This window comes from Myodes glareolus, chromosome 18, assembly GCF_982192425.1.
Source record: "Myodes glareolus chromosome 18, mMyoGla1.1, whole genome shotgun sequence".
In the NCBI taxonomy this organism is placed as follows: domain Eukaryota; kingdom Metazoa; phylum Chordata; class Mammalia; order Rodentia; family Cricetidae; genus Myodes; species Myodes glareolus.
The window spans coordinates 44,927,613-44,948,191 of NC_142043.1; the positions used below are offsets into that span (position 1 = coordinate 44,927,613).

Here is a 20,579-nt window from a genome sequence, read left to right on the forward strand (position 1 = left end):
CTACAGCAGCTATGAGCTCTCAGTGACTCCTTAGCTCTCCTCCCCACCCCTGTAGAGTCTTCTTATTAAATCTGTTCTCTATTCCCTCATTTCCAAGTTTTCCCCTATACATCTCCCACTCTCCTAACTTCACATAGTGTGGCCTGTGTATGCTTGGATGTAGCGCCATCTACTGGAACATGAGTATCCTCTGGGGCCTCATCCTCTCCTTCAGCTGCCAATCTTCTTCACCTAGATGTGGGATTATTTAACTCACCCCCCCATCCATGCTGAGATTTACTTATCTTTTAATCACAAATTTATTCTACTTAACTTCCAGATCCATACAAATAGACCGAATCCATTATTTTTAAAATATTCTGTTTCGCTTTTAAAACTTTGTAGCCAGTCATCACTTGATCATGCTACCAGTGGGATGTTTCACTCATTTTCCATTTTTGTCACTGCAAATGTTAGCATACACATCCCTTAGCAAGTTTAAGACGTACAGGAGACTCACCAACATGACACTGACATATTGAAGGCCGTGTCATTCTACCTTCAGCAGACACTGAGTCTTTCTCAAGAGAGTGCGGCTGTTACATCTTTTCAGCTCTTGTGTGTGTGGTGTATATGTATGCATGTGTGTCTAGGGGGGGTGTGAGTATACCTATATGTACATGTGTTTGTGCACGTATGTGCTGCCATTTCTTGAACCATCTGTTCCAGCATATTGGGTTACTGACTTCTTAATATTTGCCAGACTTATTTAATGAAAATATGGATTCATATAATGTTTTGTTTTGTTTTATTTTTGAGATGGGGTCTCATTTGAGATGTAGCGCTCAGTAGACTGGAACTTGCTATGTAGATTAGGCTAGCCTGGAACTCACAGATGTTTTCTTGCCTCTGCTTGCTGAGTGCTGGAATTTAACAGTGTGTGACACCATTCCCAACCTAACTGTTTTGTGTGTGTGTGTGTGTGTGTGAATTGCAGTTTCTCTTTTTTAGATTTTTTTCTGTCGATATCCTTGATCTATTTTATGCTAGATTATTTCTCTTACTATTTTAAAATAACATCAATCCTTTGTCTTTTATGGTTTCAAAACGATTTATTTTTATTGGATATATGAACGCTGTGTTTGTATACATATATGTGCACCAGGTACAAGCCTGGTGCCTATGTGGTTCGAAGAGGGCATTGGATCCCCTGGACCTGGAGTTGCGAGCACTTGTGTGTGCTAGGCTTTCTGTTTTGTGGCCACCAACCAGCTTTCAAATCATGACACAGAGACTTTTGTTATGTTATGGATGCTTAGCCTTATTTTAGTTCTTATTTTAATCTGTTTCTGTTTATCTATGTTTTGCCTTGAGGCTTTTTACCTATTTTTCTGAGTCTCTTAGTTTCTTTCTGTCTTCATCTCTGCCTGGCCTCTGGCCCTGGGCATGACCCTTTCTTTCTCCCTCATTCTTTTCTCTCTTTTTCTCTTTTCTATTTTCCTCCTCCTATTTATTCTCTCTGCCCACCAGCACTGCCTATCACTCTTCTCCCTACCTACTGGCTTTCAGCTTTTTATTAGACCAATAAGGTGCCTTAGACAGGCAAGGTGAAACAGCAATACATTTTTTCATAATTAAACAAATACAGCATAAATAAGTGTAAAACATCCTTACATCATTAAACCAATGAAGCACAAACAAATGTAACACATCTTTACATAGTTAAGTAATTTCCACAACAGGCTGTGAACTGCCGTGAGGGGGCTGGGAACTAAACCTGGGTCCTCTGCAAGTGCTCTTAGCTGCTGAGCCACCCCTCCAGCCCCACAAACAACTTTTAACCTGAGCCTCACGACTTTGTGACGTGGGGCAGATCACTTGCTTTCTGTTTCCATCACTGTATGTGTAGATGTGGGGTTGAGACGTGTCATTTTGTGTCAAGGCTCACCTGGAGCTCCAGATCCTCTTCCCTCATCCTCCCGAGCACTGGCCTAGTTCACAGTTTACTTTTTAAAGCTTAAATGAAAGAGTTAATGTAAAAATTCAGCAAAAGTTTATCATATAGTAAATTCTTAATTAGCTAGCTTTTACCATTAGCAATAAACATTGCTTATTAATTTATTTAGGAATTGGTTTTACTTGAGATCACAATTAAGTTAGATTCATTAGCAGTCTTTTGCTGTCTAATAAAATACCAAGCAATTAGTGACTTAAAACAGCATATATGGGGCTGGAAAGGTGGCTGAGCATTTAAGAGTACTTGCTGCTCTTGCATGCAAGAGCACACATACGCAGAAAAGAAAGCAAAACAAAATATTTAAAAAATGAATTCAATTGGCTAACTTAGAGATCCTTGCATTGGAAATTTGGGCCTGGGCTCAGCCACCTCTCTTCTGGACTGATCTTCCTTGTTCCCCATTGGCCTCTCATCATGGAATTTATTTTGGGTCTTCTTCCAGAAGACTCGTGAGTGCGTGAGGCTGGGTGGCTGTCTGCATGGCATTTTTACTGTGCTGTGGCCAAGCCTCCAGGTTAGGCAAGGGTTAGAGGTGTGCAACAGAGCTCCTTTTTCATAAGTGTTGCTGCAGAGAGTCCCTCCCCCCTTTAAATCTCCAAGTAGACTAAATGAAGAAAAACTAGATTAAAATAAACATATTGGGTTTTGGTAAAGAATGCAAAGATTTGCTTGAATGCCAGGACCTTATTAGAAAAAGAAAAACAACCTTGCAATGTAGCACATTTACCTACTTCTTTTATTTACTTACCACTGTGCTGTCTTTCCAGTGCCCAGCCTTATAAATGTTCTTCATACTACAGTTTTCCCAACTTTCAGACTTTTATTGATCAGTGTAATAAACTCTAAAATGTCAACATGATTTCCTGTGTTCAGAGGCAAAATACTTTCTTTTAAATGGAAGCTTGTGGTGGCCTCGGAACTGCCTTCACTGTAAGCAGCTTCATGGTGAAGGATGTGGTTTGGGAACGGGGCTCTCTATCCAGTTTGCTGTAGTCCACATTCACCATGTGGAGCTCAGAGTGCTCATTGGGACCTAGTCCTCCCCCCGCAACCAAGGCTTTCAGTAATTTTTCCTGTCTCAGCTGACATCTGGATTGAACACCGCCAGGCCCTTGGAGTCCAAAAGAGGACATTGGAGCCCCTGGAACTGGAGGTAGAGGTGGTTGTGAGCCACCTGACATGGGTGCTGGGAGCTGAATTCAGGTCAGGTCCTCTGCAAGAGCAATCAGTGCTGTTAACCAGTGAGCTAACTCTAGCTCTCGTTAGTTTTGATGCGGTGGCTGAGATGTTTGGAAAGCCTTTGATTTATCTTTCTAAGGCTAAGGCCGCTCTATAGGTGCTCAGCGGCTAAGAGCACTTGCTGCCCTAGCAGAGGACCAGTTTGGCTCCCAGCAGCCATGTGGAGTAGCTCACAGCTCTGCGACTCCAGTTCCAGAGGGTCGCACCCTTTCTGGCCTCCGCAGGCACCCACACTCATGCATAATCCCTCAGCTCCTCACATAATAGCAAGGCCAAGCCACTTTAGAAAAAATAACCAAATGCTATTTTTCTACTGTGACTGTTAAGGGACAACTCTTTCCCGCATTTTTAAAAACTGAAAACATGTTTTTCATATATTATATTCTGATCGTGGTTTACCCTTCCTTACCTCCTCTAAGATCCTTCCCACTCCACACTCATCCCACTCCATGACTTGTTTTTCTTTTTAGAAAACAGACAAAACTAACCAGAATTTTAAAAAAGAAAGAAAAAAAAACGTAAGAAACACAAATGCACACACACATACAAAACCCATAAAAATACAAAATAGGAAACCATAATCTATAAGCAAAAAGATCAGTAAGATTAGAGAGAGACTGGGGAAGGGGGATAGAGGATAACCTTTTAGGCTTGTAAATTAAAAATTAAAAAAAAGTACACGAAGCAGGATGCAGGATGAGCACATATAATCATCACTAGGGAAGCCAAGGGAAGAGAACTAAGGCAAACTTAAGCTAGCTTGACCTACACGTGATGTTCCAGACCAGGCAGAGTTTATACAGTTAGAAAACCCTTTCTCAACAACCCTGCAACAGTCAATACACTTAACCATGTGAGCTGTTGCAAGTAATTTTAAATGCAGTAGGGGGCACTGTTGTAAAACTTGTTCCTGTGAAGAAATCAGGATTTGTCTATTCTGAGTTGTTGCTTTTTAAAAAAGTTTGGGCCAGGGAGGTGACTTGGTGGCAAACGTGTCTTCTGGGTAGGCATAAGGACCTGAGTGTAGGTCTCTTACATGAGTATGGAAGCCAGGCATAGCAGTGCCCCTCTCTAACCCCAGCACTGAGGGCTGGAGACACATGCAACGCCTGGACTCACTGCCCACCTCTAGCCATTATGTCGAGATTCAAGCTCAGTGAGAGCCCCTGGCTCAAAACAATTTAAGAAAAAGAGGCCTGAGGCCATGAATTTGAGAGCAGGGTTGCACATAGGCAGAGGTGGAGGAAGGAATGAGAAAGGGAAAATGATGTATATTTTAATTTCAAAAATAAGGAAAGACACCTAACGTCAATGTCCTCAGCAGGCACATCAACAGGTAAGCACATGCACACATGAAGTTGAGAGCCAGGCACACCTGAACAGCACTTGCAACTTTGCTTAATATGCATTTGTTTGCAGAGGGTTTTGTTGTTGTTGTTTTTACTTAAAGTAAAAAATTTAAGTAAAGTGATATTAGTGTTCTTTGAACTAAACTCTTTAAGAAATAAAAATAATGTACTATAAATGGATACAGATTAGAGTTTCTCAAAATTCTTCCTTACGTATTTTAAAGTTTTATTATTATTACTTGGTTTTTGAGACAGGGTTTCTCTGTATAGTCCCGGCTGTCCTATCTTGAAACTCACTCTGTAGACCAGGCTGGTCTTGAACTCAGAGAGCCACCTGCCTCTGCCTCCTGAGTGCTGGGATTAAAGGTGTGCACCACCACTGCCCATCTACTTTTATTATTCTTAATTTTGTATATGTGTCTATGTGAGAGTGTGTGCGTGTGAGAGTCAGAGGTGTCGGATCTCATGAAACTGGAGCTGCAGGTGGTCGTGAGCCACCCCACATGGGAGCTGGGAACTGGGCTTCCCGAGAACATAACAGTCCTGCCTTTGTTGCTCCAGTGGGCACAGCCTGCCTGGCAGGTTGGTACTGTAGCTCGTAAGTCTCACAGCTGCATAACACTGACGTTTCTCCTCCATCAGCCTGAGTGGCACTTTCCAGTCCTGAGAAAGCCAGCAAGGAAGCCTTGGGCCAGCTTGGGTTCTCCACTTTCTGCTGCGAAAGTGTGATGTCTTCAGCCTTAGGGTCTGTCTTATCTTTTAGTTCTGAGGGGTAGCTAAGAGCAATGACAGTAGCCTGTACCAGTGATCTCCAGCCCCTTCCACCCCCAACCAACAACTCAGGGAGGTAGCTCATACCTGGCACCACATTCCATTTAGTGCCATATGAATTTGGGGCCAAGACACTTTTTTTCTTTAATTTTTATTTTTTATTTTTTAAGATGGTCTGGCTATGTAGCCCCACCTGGCTTGGAACTCACAATGATCTACTTACCTCTGTGTGCTTTATGAAAGATTGATCCTACACAGGTCCAAGACACTCTGTTAAGCCTTCTTTAAATAGATTTTTAAACAAGAACAACAAAAAAGGTAACTCAGTGTTATGTGAGCAGCATGATTTTTTGTTGTTGTTGTTTCTTGGAATCATCTACTGAAGGAACATTTTGAAAAATAAACTTTACATATTTAAAAGCAGTGTAAAACTATTGTAAATGTCATAATGGGGGTATCTGCTGAGTCAATGTAATGACCCAAATGTAATGGTGGAAATCTCTGATATTTTACTTGCATTGATTCTAATTAGTGCTTTTCTCGATTTAGTGGCTCTCCAGTCACGTGTGGAACATTTTAAAGGGGGTTATGGACTCTGATCTCAAAGTGCCATTCTAGTGCGGGTCTTGGTAAAATCTTGCTGTTGTTCATAATAATGGAGGAGTCACCAAATGTAGTGGACTGGAGCTTAGCCCAGGCTTTGAATGATATATTTGCTCTTTAGTAGGAGACAGAAATCCTTGCTTAAAACTCACTGAGCAAATTTGTGTATAGTTACAATCTTAAATAGGGAAGCATTTGGAAGTCAGCAATAAGACATATGATCTTAGGAGCTTTTTTAAAGATACAAATATGATTCTGTTTAAGTTTGTGGGAAAATGTAATTACAACCAAATATGGAAATATATGCTACTGTGCTATTTAATATTAATCATCATTTTTCTTTCTGAGTATAAAAAACAAAACGGGACTGATTATTTTAGTAGTAAGATGTGAGCACTAAATGAATTTCCTCTCCTTCCCCATTGAGTTCTAACAAAACAGTGACGGGATGAATCTAAATTTAGTTTGTGATTTCTTGTCATTTAAATTTTTTTTTACATGTTTATTTTATTAAAACGGTGGTTCTTTGTGTTTGGTGGTTCTTGTGTTTCTGATTTAATAACTGATACAGAGGTGGTTATTTGTGTTATTTTTAGTGGACTACCTAGCTCAAGCATTTGATTCCCTTTGTTTGGACTTGAAGACAGATGAAGGAAAAACCTTATTTTTGGAGTACCAAGCGGTTCCGGTGATACTGAAACACTTGAGGATATCCAGTAAAGGGCTCTTGTCCAATGTCATCGATAGTCTGCTTCAGATGACGGTAGAATCAAGTGAGTGTGCTTTATATATGGAAAGAAATGATACTTTCGTTCCTCCTAATCACAACACGCTAACTCTACACACCAGACACTGTTTCGGCTTTTAAATGGCGGCTGTTTTCAGAAGTTATTATTTAGGTCGGCACACAGAACAAGAGGTTCTATGTGGTCTCTTGAAATGTGTGTGTCGTACTTTGCTGTGTGCTCCCCACCCCGCTGTCCTCCTCCCTGCCCTCCGGTTAGTACCTCTTACCACATGTCTTCTGATGTGCCCACCCCTTAGGATCTCCTCTCCCCCTCTTATGGTTCCTTCTCCAGTCATGTTCTGCAAATACAGACGTAAAGATAGAGCTATGCATATGTATATAATCTAAACGTTAAGTTCCCTGTATGAGAAACAACGTGATATTTGTCTCTGAGTCTGGCTTATTTCATATAACATAATTCCATTTACATCTTTTTTCTGAAAATATCATGATTTTATTTTTCTTTATGTAAAATTCCCTTGTGTATATCTACGTACCACATTTTCTTTTTTCTTTTTTAAAAAAACAGCCAAATTTTTTTAATTTAAAAAAACAGCTTAGGCTAGTTTTTTTTCTTTCTTTTTTAAAAAATTTATTTATTTTACATCCTGATTACAATTTCCCTCCTCTTCTCCTCCCAGTCCCACCCCCAATTCCCCTCTGCTCCCACCCCTAATCCACTTTTCCTCTGTTTCTGTGTAGGAAAAGGTAGTTCTCCTGTGAGTCCCAACGAAACCTAGCATATCAAGCTGCAGTCAGACTGTGTACCTCCCGTGTATTAAGGCTGAGCAAGGCAGCCCAATATGGGGAGAGGAGTCCCAGAAGTCAGAGAGTTGGACACAGTCCCTGCTCCCACTGTTAGGAGTCCCACAGGAGACCAAGCTGCACAACCGTAACACATATGCGGAGGGCCTAGGTTAGTCCCCTGCAGCCTCTCTGGTTGTTGGTTCAGTCTCTGTGAGCCCCTCTGAGCCCACATTAGTTGATTCTGTGAGTTTTCTTGTGGTATCCTTGACCCCTCTGGCTCCTATAATCCTTTCTCTCCCTCTTCTGCAGGATTTCCTGAGTTCCACCTAATGTTTGGCTGTGGGTCTTCACCTGTTTCTATCAGTTGCTGGATGAAGCCTCTCTGATGACAATTGGGCTAGGCACCAATTTGTTTGTGTAGCAGAATATCGTTAGACATCATTACGTTGACATTTTCTCCCCTCTAGCCATGTTTGGTTCAATCCTACGTCTCTGGGTCATCTAGCCTGTTTACTGTATTTTCTTTATTAATTCATTTATTGATGGACATCAGGGCTGCTTCCGTTTCCTGGCAACTGTCATAGGATAGCTCTAAGCTTGGATGTACAGATAGCTCTGCGGTGTGTTGGCTTAGTCCTGTAGAAGGATGACAGGGTGGTTCTGTTTTCAGTCTTGGGGGGATTTCCACTGATTTCCACAGTTGCTGCACAAGTTTCTCAGGGTGTTCAAATTCCTGGCATGTTGCTCTCTGAGACTCAGGGACAATAAATCAATACCTCAGGAATTCTCAGAAATTGCATAATTATGATGACTTTACCCCTCCTACTTTACTCTGTGTTGATTGGATAGCTAAAATTCATATTTAAAGAATAATATACACTAAGTTGAGTAGTATTTACAAAGAACTACATCCTACAGGAATTCAAACAATAAAAACACAATTTAAAACTCAGTACAGTCTCAAGATAGTAACACATAAGTCTTTTTTAAGTTATTTTATGGATTTAAAAACCAAGATGAATGCAAAGCTATCATAGTTTTATATCTTTTATGGGAAATAACTTTACTTGCATTTAGAAAAAAAAGCCATTTGCAGAGGCTTTTCACTGAAGAGTGAATTGTTTTCAAGGCCACAATTTGACATTGTGTGGTTTTTTTTGTTATTGTTTCATTTTCCCCCAACCTTCCTTAACTAGCCAGTACCAGTTAATGGTGCTCTAACAGTATTTTCTTATATTATCCTGTAATAAACACAGTAAGTGAAATACAGCTTCTTACCTTTGTGTGCCTCTCTGTTGGATGGTTCTTAGAGGCACAGTTACTAAGGAAAAAGATATGTGCATTTAAGGTTTTTGGTAACAAATTTGGGAAAATTTCATTATTTCACTTTTAATGAGATTGTATATATTATGCTCTCATATAATTGGGGTAGGTTGTATTCATTAGTAAAAATACTAAGTACATCTTCTCTAGTTGATTTATAAGAACTCAGTCTTTTTTTTGTCTTTTTTTTTATTATTAAATTATAAAAGTTTCCATTTCAGCCCCTCCTCCCACCACCCTCCCACTCCCCCCACTCCCTCTCCCCCTCCCTCTCCATCCCCCAGAGCAGTCAGGGTTTCCTGCCCTGTGGGAAGCCCGAGTTCCTCCCCCCTCCCTCCAGGTCCAGGGAAGGTGAGAGTCCAAACAGACTGGAGCGCCAAAATCCAGTACATGCAGAGGAAGCAAGTCCCAGTGTCATTGTCAACGGCTTTTCAAAAAGGCTCCGGGCCAGCCACATTCAGAGAATCTGGCTGGATCATGTCCTCGTTCAGTCCCAGTCCAACAGGCCTTGGTGAACTCCCATTATATCAGTCCCCTTGTATCAGTGGGTGCTCGCATCCCTCGCAGTCCTGATTACTTTTTTTATTTTCTTCATCATTCTGTTCCTCATTTGGACTGTGGAGTGCTCAGTTCGGTGTTCCAATATGGGACTCCATCTGTATCGCCATCCAACGTCGGATGAAGGTTTCCTGTGCCCTTGCCTTCATTGCTCACGATCTCTTTCCTTCTGCCTCTCATTTGGACCTAGGGAGCTAGGTCCAGTGTTCCAACGTGGTTCTCCGCCTCCATCTCCATCCATCGCCAGATGAGGGTTCTATGGTGACATGCAAAATATTCATCAGTATGGTTGTGGGCCAAGGCCGGTTCAGGCACCCTCTCCTCTGTCCAGAGAACAATCTGAGGATCTCTCCTTGGACCTGGGATCCCATATATAATCAAGTTTCCTATAAACCCTAAAATGACTCCCTTAGTTGAAATATATTCTTCCCTGATCCCTTATTCATCCTTCCTCCCTTCCCCCCATCCCGGTCAACCGAACTTTCTCCATTCCTCCCCTACTCCTTTCTCTCTAACCCTCTCCCCTTCCAACAACCCTCCCACCCCCCCCCATGCACCCAAGGTTACCTGGGACTCTTGACTATTTCCTACCTCCTGGCAGATAGCTAAATAATCTTCATCAGGATCGTCTTCTTATTTAGCTTCTCTAGGATCACGAAAAATAGGCTCAAATACCTTTAAATTATGGTTAGAATCCACTTATGAGTGAATACATACCGTGTTCCTCTTTTTGGGTCTGGCTTACCTCACTCAGTAAAGCGTTTTCTATTTCCATCCATTTGCATGCAAAATTCAAGATGTCATTATTTTTTACCGCTGAGTAAAACTCTAACGTGTATATGTTCCACACCTTTTTTAACCATTCTTCTATTGAGGGGCACCTCGGCTGTTTCCAGGTTCTGGCTATTACAAATAGTGCTGCTATGAACATAGTTGAACAAATGCTTTTGTTGTATGCTAGGGAATCTCTAGGGTAAATTCCCAAGAGTGGAATTGCTGGGTCCTGAGGGAGGTTGACTCCCAGTTTCCTGAGAAACCGCCACACTGATTTCCACAGTGGCTGCACAAGTTTGCATTCCCACCAACAATGGATGAGTGTTCCCCTCACCCCACATCCTCTCTAGCATAGGCTATCATTGGTGTTTTTGACTTTAGCTATTCTGACAGGTGTAAGATGGTATCTCAAAGTTGTTTTGATTTGCATTTCCCTGATCGCTAAGGAGGTTGAGCATGACCTTAAGTGTCTTCTGGCCATTCGAAGTTCATCTGTTGTGAATTCTCTGTTCAGTTCAGTACCCCATTTTTTAATTGGGTTATTTAGAGATTTAGTGCCTAGTTTCTTGAGTTCTTTGTATATTTTGGAGATCAGACCTTTGTCTGATGAGGGGTTGGTGAAGATCTTCTCCCAGTCAGAAGGCAGCCTTTTTGTCTTACTGACAGTGTCCTTTGCTTTACAGAAGCTTCTCAGTTTCAGTAGATCCCATTTATTCATTGTTTCTCTTATTGTCTGTGCTGCTGGGGTCCTACTTAGGAAGAGGCCTCCTGTGCCTATATCTTGTAGACTACTTCCCACTTTCACTTCTATCAGGTTCAAAGTGGACGGATTAATGTTGATGTCTTTAATCCATTTGGACCTGAGTTTTGTGCATGGTGATAGGTATGGATCTACTTTCATCCTTCTACAGGTTGACATCCAGTTATGCCAGCACCATTTGTTAAAGATGCTTTCCTTCTTCCATTGTATACCTTTAGCTCCCTTGTCAAAAATTAGGTGCTCATAGGTTTGTGGGTTAATATCCGGGTCTTCTATTCGATTCCATAGGTCGACTTCTCTGTTCTTATGCCAATACCAAGCTGTTTTCAATACTGTAGCTCTGTAATAGAGTTTGAAGTCAGGGATGGTAATGCCTCCTGAAGTTCCTTTGTTGTATAAGATTGTTTTGGCTATCCTGGGTTTTTTGTTTTTCCAAATAAACTTGATTATTGTTTTCACAAGGTCTGTGAAGAAGTTTGATGGGATATTGATGGGGATTGCATTGAATCTATAGATTGCTTTTGGTAGAATTGCCATTTTTACTATGTTGATCCTCCCAATCCAAGAACAAGGGAGATCTTTCCATTTTCTGGTATCCTCCTCAATTTCTTTCTTCAAAGACTTAAAGTTCTTGTCAAATAGGTCTTTCACTTCCTTGGTTAGAGTAACCCCAAGATATTTTATGCTATTTGTGGCTATCGTGAAAGGTGATGTTTCTCTGATTTCCCTCTCAGCTTCTTTATCCTTCGTGTATAGGAGGGCCACTGATTTTTTGGAGTTGATCTTGTATCCTGCCACGTTACTAAAGGTGTTTATCAGCTGTAGGAGTTCTTTGGTAGAGTTTTTGGGGTCACTTATGTACACTATCATATCGTCAGCAAATAACGAAAGTTTAACTTCATCCTTTCCTATTCGAGTCCCCTTGATCTCCTTATGTTGTCTTATTGCTATTGCTAGAACTTCAAGCACTATATTGAAGAGGTATGGAGAGAGTGGACAGCCTTGTCGTGTTCCTGATTTTAGTGGAAAGGCTTTGAGTTTCTCTCCATTCAATTTGATGTTAGCTGTCGGCTTGCTGTATATTGCTTTTATTATATTTAGGTATGATCCTTGTATCCCCAGTCTCTCCAACACCTTTATCATAAATGGGTGTTGAATTTTGTCAAATGCTTTTTCAGCATCCAATGAAATGATCATATGATTTTTTTCTTTCAGTTTATTTATATGATGGATTACATTGATAGATTTGCGTATATTGAACCAGCCCTGCATCTCTGGGATGAAGCCTACTTGATCATAATGGATAATTTTTCTAATGTGTTCCTGGATTCGGTTTGCCAGGATTTTATTGAGAATTTTCGCGTCGATGTTCATGAGTGAGATTGGCCTGTAATTCTCTTTCTTGGTTGTGTCTTTGTGTGGTTTTGGTATTAAGGTAACTGTAGCTTCATAAAAGGAGTTTGGCAATGACTCTTCTGTTTCTATATTATGGAATACATTAAGGAGTATAGGAATTAGCTCTTCCTGGAAATTCTGGTAGAATTCTGCATTGAGACCATCTGGTCCTGGACTTTTTTTGGTAGGGAGATTTCTGATAACAGCTTCTAGTTCTTCACGACTAACAGGTCTATTTAGATTATTCACCTGTTCTTGGTTCAACTTTGGTATATGGTACTTATCTAAAAAAGTGTCCATTTCTTTTACATTTTCCAACTTTGTGGCATATAAACTTTCGTAGTAAGATCTAATGATTCTCTGAATTTCCTCTGAGTCTGTGGTTATATCCCCCTTTTCATTTCTGATCCTATTAATTTGCATGTGCTCTCTCTGCCGTTTGATTAATTTGGATAGGGGTTTGTCAATCTTGTTGATTTTCTCCAAGAACCAGCTTTTTCATTCATTGATTCTTTGGATTGTTTTCTCTGTTTCTATTTTGTTGATTTCAGCCCTCAGTTTGATTATTTCCAGTCTTCTACTCCTCCTGGGTGAATCAGCTTCTTTTTTTTCTAGAGCTTTCAAGTGTGCTGTTAGGTCTCCAATGTGTGCTTTCTCCGTTTTCTTTAGGTGGGCACTTAGTGCTATGAACTTTCCTCTTAGCACTGCTTTCATAGTGTCCCATAGGTTTGAGTATGTTGTGTCTTTGTTTTCATTAAATTCAAGGAAGACTTTAATTTCTTTCTTAATTTCGTCCTTGACCCAGGGGTGATTTAGTAGTTGACTATTCAACTTCCATGAGTTTGTTGACTTCCTGGGGGTAGCATTGTTGTTGAATTCTAATTTTAATCCATGGTGATCTGACAAGACACAGGTGGTTACTAATATTTTTTTGTATCTGTGGGAGTTTGCTTTGTTGCCGAGTATGTGGTCAATCTTCGAGAAGGTTCCATGAACTGCAGAGAAGAAGGTATATTCTTTCCTATTTGGGTGGAGTGTTCTATAGATGTCTGTTAAGTCCATTTGATTCAATACCTCCAATAAATTTCTTAATTCTCTGTTTGGTTTCTGTCTGATTGACCTGTCCATCGGTGAGAGAGGAGTGTTGAAGTCTCCTACTATTAGCGTGTGTGGTTTGATGACTGCCTTGAGTTCTAGAAGAGTTTCTTTTACATATGTGGGTGCCTTTACATTAGGGGCATAGATATTCAGGATTGAGACTTCTTCCTGATGAGTTGTTCCTGTTATGAGTATGAAATGTCCATCTCCATCTCTTCTGATTGATTTTAGTTTGAAGTCGATTTTGTTAGATATTAGAATGGCCACACCCGCTTGTTTCTTAGGTCTATTTGCTTGGAAGACCTTTTCCCAACCCTTTACTCTGAGTAGGTGGCTGTCTTTGCGGTTGAGGTGTGTTTCTTGTAAACAGCAGAATGTTGGATCCTGTTTTCGTATCCAATCTCTAAGTCTGTGCCTCTTTATAGGTGAATTGAGTCCATTGATATTAAGAGATATTAATGACCATTGGTTGTTGACTCCAGTCATTTTTTTGGTGGTAATAGAGTGTATGTGTTTTCCTTCTTTGAATTGTGCTAGTGAAGGGTCGCTAGATGTCTGAATTATTGTAGTCAGTGTTGGCAGTGTTGGATTCCTTGGGATGTAATTTTCCTTCTAGTATTCTCTGTAAGGCTGGATTAGTAGTTACATATTGTTTAAATTTGTTTTTATCCTGGAATATTTTGTTTTCTCCGTTGATAGTGAACGAAAGCTTGGCTGGGTAAAGTAGTCTGGGCTTGCATCCATGGTCTCTTAATTTCTGCAGTACCTCTATCCAGGACCTTCTGGCTTTCATGGTTTCTATAGAGAAGTCTGGTGTAAGTCTGATAGGTTTACCTTTATAGGTTACTTGACCTTTTTCCTTTGCAGCTCTTAATATCCTTTCTTTAATCTGACTGCTTTGTGTTTTGATTATTATATGGCGAGGGGACGTTTTTTTCTGATCCAGTCTATTTGGTGTTCTGTATGCTTCTTGCACCTTCATAGGAATATCCCTCTTTAGGTTGGGAAAGTTTTCTTCTATAATTTTGTTGAATATATCTTCTGGACCTTTGATCTGCAATTCTTCTCCTTCTTCTACTCCTATTATTCTTAGATTTGGTTTTTTTATTATGTCCCATATTTCCTGAATGTTTTGTGATGAGAATTTGTTGGATTTGCTGTTTTCTTTGGTCAGGGCGTTTATTTTCTCTATGGTGTCTTCATAATCTGAGATTCGTTCTTCTATCTCTTGTATTCTATTGGTTAAGCTTGATTCTGTAGTCTCCGTTCGTTTACCTAGATTTTCCATATCCAGCCGGCCCTCGGTTTGTGTTTTCTTCACTGCCTCCATTTCAGTTTTCAATTCTTGCACTGATTCCATTACCTGTTTGATTGCTTTTTCTTGGTTTCCCAGGGTATCATTTACGAATTTACTCATTTCTTCAAACTTTTTGTTATATTTGTCTTCCATTTCTTTACTCATTTCTTCCATTTTTTTGTTATATTTCTCTTCTATTTCTTTAAGTGAGTTATTCATACCCTGTTTTAGAGACTCTATTGCTTTCATAATGACACTGTTTTCCACTTCTTCCGGAATAGGGCGTTCGAGTCCTTCTGTCGTAAGATCGCTGGAATCTGGTGATTTCATGTTGTTTTTCAGATTGTTGGAGGAATTCTTGCCTTGGCGCCTGCCCATCTCTTCCTTCAGATGCTCTCCAATGGCTCTTCCCTCCGCTGGGTCTTCTTCTACTGGATTAGTGACCCTTGCTATCCAGGAATCACTTTGCCTGCAGTCTTAGCTAGCTGCAGGCAGGCTTTAGAACAAAGGGACTTCCTTCCCTTTGCACTCACCACCTATCCAGACCCGTGGTGCCCACCCTGGCTGAGATGGAGGAATTTAAGCCCGGAAAAAGGGAGAGGGGAGGGGAGGGGTTCGAGACCAAAAGCTGGGATGGCATAGCAGGAGAGAGGGATTAGCTGGGGGAAGCTGCCCCTTTGGAGTAGCCAGGGAGATAAGGATGGCGGGAATATTGTGTGTCCCCTCACCGGTCCACACACTTACCCCTGCGCAGGTTCAGAGCCCCTCGCTGGTCAGAAGAGTCCCTGCCTGCGGTCTTAGCTGCTGCAGGCCGGCTATCGGAACCAAGAACTCAGTCTTTTTTGTTTTGTTTTGTTTTGTTTTTGTTTTTCGAGACGGGGTTTCTCTGTGTAGCTTTGAAGCCTGTCCTTGAACTCGCTCTGTAGACCAGGCTGACCTCGAACTCCGCTGGTCTCTGCTGCCCTAGTCCTGGGATTAAAGGTGCTCCACCACCGTCCACCTGTGGTGTCAGTCTTAAGGCAAGTGTATGCAAAGCCATCTCTCCTTTTCTCTCTTCTAAGTTTGTAATTTCTTTTTTGAGTATTTTAATTTTTTCAATTTCAACTTTTAGTTTTTTACTTTTTTCAACTTTTAATTTTTCAAATAAAATAATTCTATATGAACACTTAAATTAAAAAAATTATTATTTGATTCTATTTACATCGTGCCCCCTTCTCTTTTCTCCTTCCAAACCCTTCTATGTCCCCTTCCTTGTTCTCTTTCAAATCCAGTGCCAGTTTTATTAATTGTTGTTATATACACATGTATGTAAATAAACACACACATACACCTAAATGCATGGATACAACCTGCTCAGTCTGTATAATGTTACATGTATGCATATGTCCTCAGGGCTGACCATTTGGTAATGAATTACCAGTTGCTGTGCTGTCCCCTGGAGAAGGCTGTTTCCCCGCTCTCTGCACTCTTAGCTACGGCAGAATCCTCATGGCCCCTCCCCGCTTCCGCATTAGTATGTCCGTGTTGTCCGTGTTGTCCGTGTTCAGCCCATGCTGAGGCAGTCATGTCGCTGAGACTTCAGATGCTGAAAGCCCAGGAACCACGGTCTCTCAGCCAACTCCTGGTACTCTGGTCCTTACAGCCTTTCTGCCTGCTTTTCCACGATGATCCCTTAACGTTTTTATCCGTAGGTTTTCAACCCGTCGTGAACCTGTCTCTCTTTAGCCTTTATGCTCAAGGGTTCTTTCCTATCTAGCACTCAGAATTGTTATTGGGGGTTTTAAAGAAAATAATTGACTGCTTCAGTGGAACTTCTTATTTTCAGTCACCTAGACTGTGCTTCCAGTCAGACGCTTATTGAAGAAACGCTGTTCGCTCTTCTTTCAGACGTGCTTTGTGTTAGATAGTAACCCGCTCCGTATGACACCCAAGAGCCAATGGATGCTTTCACATTTCAAATGATGATTTGCCTTAAAGTTTAAGGATGAAAGAGTGAGAGTCCAAGTTGGCATTGATCCACTTCTCACATAGTTCTGGTTTTGCTTTTGTAAAACTTTCCTTTATGCTTCCTAACAGTCCAGCCTGGTGACTTGTTTTACAGAGGCCTTGCAGCCCTTCCTGGAAGCCTGCAGCAACTCCTTGTTTTTCCGTACTTGTTCTGTGCTGCTCCGAACCCCTAAGCTTGATCTCCACATCCTGGAAAAGCTCAGTATTATCCTACAGAAGCTTTCAAAAATCAAGTAAGAATATCTTTTGTAATGTTTTTAATTGATAATTATATTATAATCACTGTTAGGATTGTTTTTTCAATCTCGATCTCAAACCAGTTCAACTTGATTATTGCTTTGTTTTAATTTATTATTTCTAGTCTACCAATGTAGAAATTTAAGAATCGTAGTATTAATGATTATCAGAGACAAAATACTGGGGCTGGGCTAGTGCTTACCGGGTAAGAGGAGTTACTGCATAGGCATGAGGACCTGAGTTCAAATCCCCAGTACTCACATAAAAAGCTAGTGTGACTGCGTGCACCTGTGAGCCTGGCACCGTGGGGGATGGAGGCAGGAGGATCACTGGGACTTGTTGGCCACCAGCATAACTCCAGGTTCAGTAAGTGACCTTGTTTAACATGAATAAGTCAGAGAATAATAGATAGGGTGCCGGACATCCTCCAGACCCAGACCCACTCACACATGCCCGTACCGTACAACACAGGCGTGCGCGCACACACACACACACACACACGCACACACGCACGCACGCACGCACACACACAGATTTAATATAATCTTTGAAAATATAGTTGTTTCTCAGTTGTTTTAGTTCATCTAAGAAAACTTTAAATTCCAGAGATAGCATGTGAATCCAAGAATAAGGTATTATTTGAGCCTTCAGGAGGGGGTGGTTATTGTATATTGGGGGTCGATTTGGGTTTTTATGGTTCTGAACCCAGGTGTAACTGTATGGCAGGCAAATGTTCTTCCACTAAGAACAAGTTTATGAATCAAGTGATAATATCAGAACAAATCACTACACACTGATGTTTTATATAGGACAGGTGAAAAAAGGTGATAATAAAAGTGCATTTTGTAATTCCTTATTAACACACTGAAGTATACCTTTGGCAAAACAATCAAAAGAATGAGTGTGTGTGCACGTGTGCTCGCCCAAGGTTGGTATTAGGTATTTTCCTCTGTTTTTGTGTTTTGTTTTTTTTTGTGTGTGTGACAGGGTCTCTCACTGAACCTGGAGCTTGCTGATTGGCTAGGCTGCATGGCCAGCAAGTCCCAGGAAACCCCTTGTCTTCTACCTCCTTCGAGGCTGGGCTATCTGATCATTTCTCTTGAGGCAAATATACCCGGATGAGAAAATAAAATAGGTGGACTCCTATCTTACATTTAAGATAGGATTATGATTGACGTAAAATTACTGAGTGCCTTCTCTTCGTCCTCTTACTTTGTGAGAGAGGCTCTTCTTATGTAGCTCTGGCTGTCCTGGAGCTCAGATCTGCCCACCTCTGCCTCCGAGTACAGGGATTACAGGTGTGCGGCACACTGAGCTTGAATGTCAGTTAGAGAGGGAGTTGTTGGAGAGTAGCATTTACCACTTTAGCTCCTTAGGAAAACTGGTTCTGTCTACCTATGGAGAGGGAGGTTCCTTGTTCGTCAGTAGGTTCAGTTTCAGGATATAAACTCTTTTCTCCTGGCCTGTAATGTTTTTCTGCTTTGGGCTTTTCTTATCATCTAAGTCCAGTAATCGGCCATTTTCTCCATTGTTTTTAAAAGCAAGTGCTGTCTCCCCACATTTATATAAGTTCTCTTGACTTTATAAATAACTAAGCAATAAAACTGTTCTTTTTCAGGAGTAATAAGAAGCTCTTTGAAGTTTTTACCATTCACCTGATGCTTCAGGAAATCCAAAGGACGACGCATCCCGAGCACGCCTTTCTCTGTATTAACCTAAACTCCACTCTGTTCAATCTGGGTCTGACCAAATGTAACTCCCTGGTCTCCAGTACAAGCCATTAGAAAAGAGAGTGTGTGTGGTCTGTGTATGTATATATATGTTTCTGGTCGGTAAAAGTATAAAAATCACCAAAGTGAGATTCTGCAGAGTAAAGTTATCAATAGCAGCATTATCATGAAAGATATTGAGAAAGATTTTTCAGCCATGTAAATGAGACATAGAAGGTATGGATGTTTTAGAATTTTTCAGTTTAAGGTAATATTAATGTACAAAGTAACGTTTCCGGAATTTAAGCATTGAGGTTACTTTTTACAAAAATATTTTAGCAAAAAATCTTTCTTGAAATTATGTGATTATTTGGAATATTCTTTGTGTTCTTATGTGGAAATAAACTTATGTTATCATTTCCCCCCTTAATATAGTAGAATCACTTGTTTTGGAAGCAAAATACTTCTATTTTTTGATCAAGCTGACCTTATACTCATAGGTAGTAGCCTCCTGCCTCTGCCTTGCAAGTGCTGAAATTAAAGGCATGCACCACCACTTGCAGCCAAATGCTTATCTTTTGATGATCTTTCATTCATTTGTTCTGTTTTTCTTTTACCCATTCATGTTTATGGTTGTAGTTGGGTGCTGTACAGCCCAGCTAGAGTGTAGATGGTGTGTGTGTTTTATGAAATCGGCCACCCGTGTGTTAGCATAATGTCCTCTTGATGTTGTTCTATTGAACAGCACAAAGTGACCTTCTGTACCTTTCATCACTAGTTTTGGTCTGAAGCCAATTTTCTCGGATATTCGAACGCTGGCACTTGCCTGTGTCTCCGGTCCATTTATTTAGAGCAGCCTTTGGTGTCTGTCCTACATTGCTTTCTGTTACTGTGATAAAACTCTGACCAAAAGCAACTTGGCAGGAAAGGGCTTACTTTCCCTCACATGTCACAGCCTGAGGGCATCAGGGCTGGGACTGAAGCAGGATCCTAGAGGCAGGAGCTGAGGCGGAGACCGTTCATTGGAGGGCTGCTGCTTACTGGCCCATTCTTCTTGCTTTTTGTTCAAGGATTCTTTGGCCAAGAGTTGCCCCACCCATAGTGGGCTGGGCCCTCCAACACCATTCATTAATCAAGAAGATGTCCCGCCAACTGGTACAATCTGTATAAGCTTTAGAAAATTGTTATTTTTTTCTTTAATGTTCTCTATGCCTTTAGAACGAGATTCCTCTTTTGTGCTTATTACCCACAGGTCTGGTCTTTTCACGAGTGTCACATGAGTCTTGGAATTCTCAGTGTTATCGGCTCCTAGTTTTGTCTTTGTTGTTGTTTGATGGTTCCAGTTTCTGGGCCTTATCTTCCAGCTCAGATCTTGATCTTTACCTTCTCCTTGGTCCATTCTGCTGTTGAGACTTTCCACAGAGCTCTTTATGTGAATTATTATAGTTTTTACTTTCAACTTTTCAATTATTTTTCTTCAGTATTTCTGTATCTTTTTAAAATTCCCTTTTCTTGTTTTGCATCAGCTTTCTTATTTCATTAAGCTGTTATTTTCTCAACAGTATCACTGAAGCAATTACTCATATTGTTCTATTATTAAATAAAACTTGGGAGTCAGATATCAGGATAAAAACCTGATTGATCGGAGAAGCAACAGTGACCTCCTCTCTCTCGCCCTCCTCACTCAAAAAGTGCCATGAATCTTTCTAAGCCTCTCCCTGCTGTTCCCTGTGTATCTCTCTATATGTCCTGGGTCCAAAAGGACCTGTGTGGCTAATTCTGATCAGCTAGTAGCTAACTCTACCCTCTGATTCAAGGTAAACTTTATTGGCAGTCTCGAGAGTGTCAGAGTACAATCAAAATATCCCACAACAAACCACTAACTTGCAACCCAAATTCAAGAATTCATCAGAAAGATGGTTCACTATG

At 40.8% G+C, this 20,579-nt stretch overlaps 1 protein-coding gene across 3 annotated transcripts in view; it reads left to right on the top strand.

The window, feature by feature from the left end:
- Ccdc138 (coiled-coil domain containing 138) overlaps positions 1 to 19,080 on the top strand; it is an 83,887-nt gene extending 64,807 nt beyond the window's left edge. For 2 of the 3 annotated variants that reach the window (XM_048451760.3, XM_048451759.3), the window contains exons 14-16: positions 6,555 to 6,731; positions 16,799 to 16,937; positions 18,560 to 19,080. In XM_048451760.3, coding sequence (XP_048307717.3) covers positions 6,555 to 6,731; positions 16,799 to 16,937; positions 18,560 to 18,725 — 482 coding nt within the window. In that variant the 3' untranslated portion in view covers positions 18,726 to 19,080. The remainder of the gene's footprint in view (positions 1 to 6,554; positions 6,732 to 16,798; positions 16,938 to 18,559) is intronic. The other variant, XM_087898128.1, reaches the window with a different exon arrangement.
- The last annotated feature ends 1,499 nt before the right edge of the window (positions 19,081 to 20,579 follow it).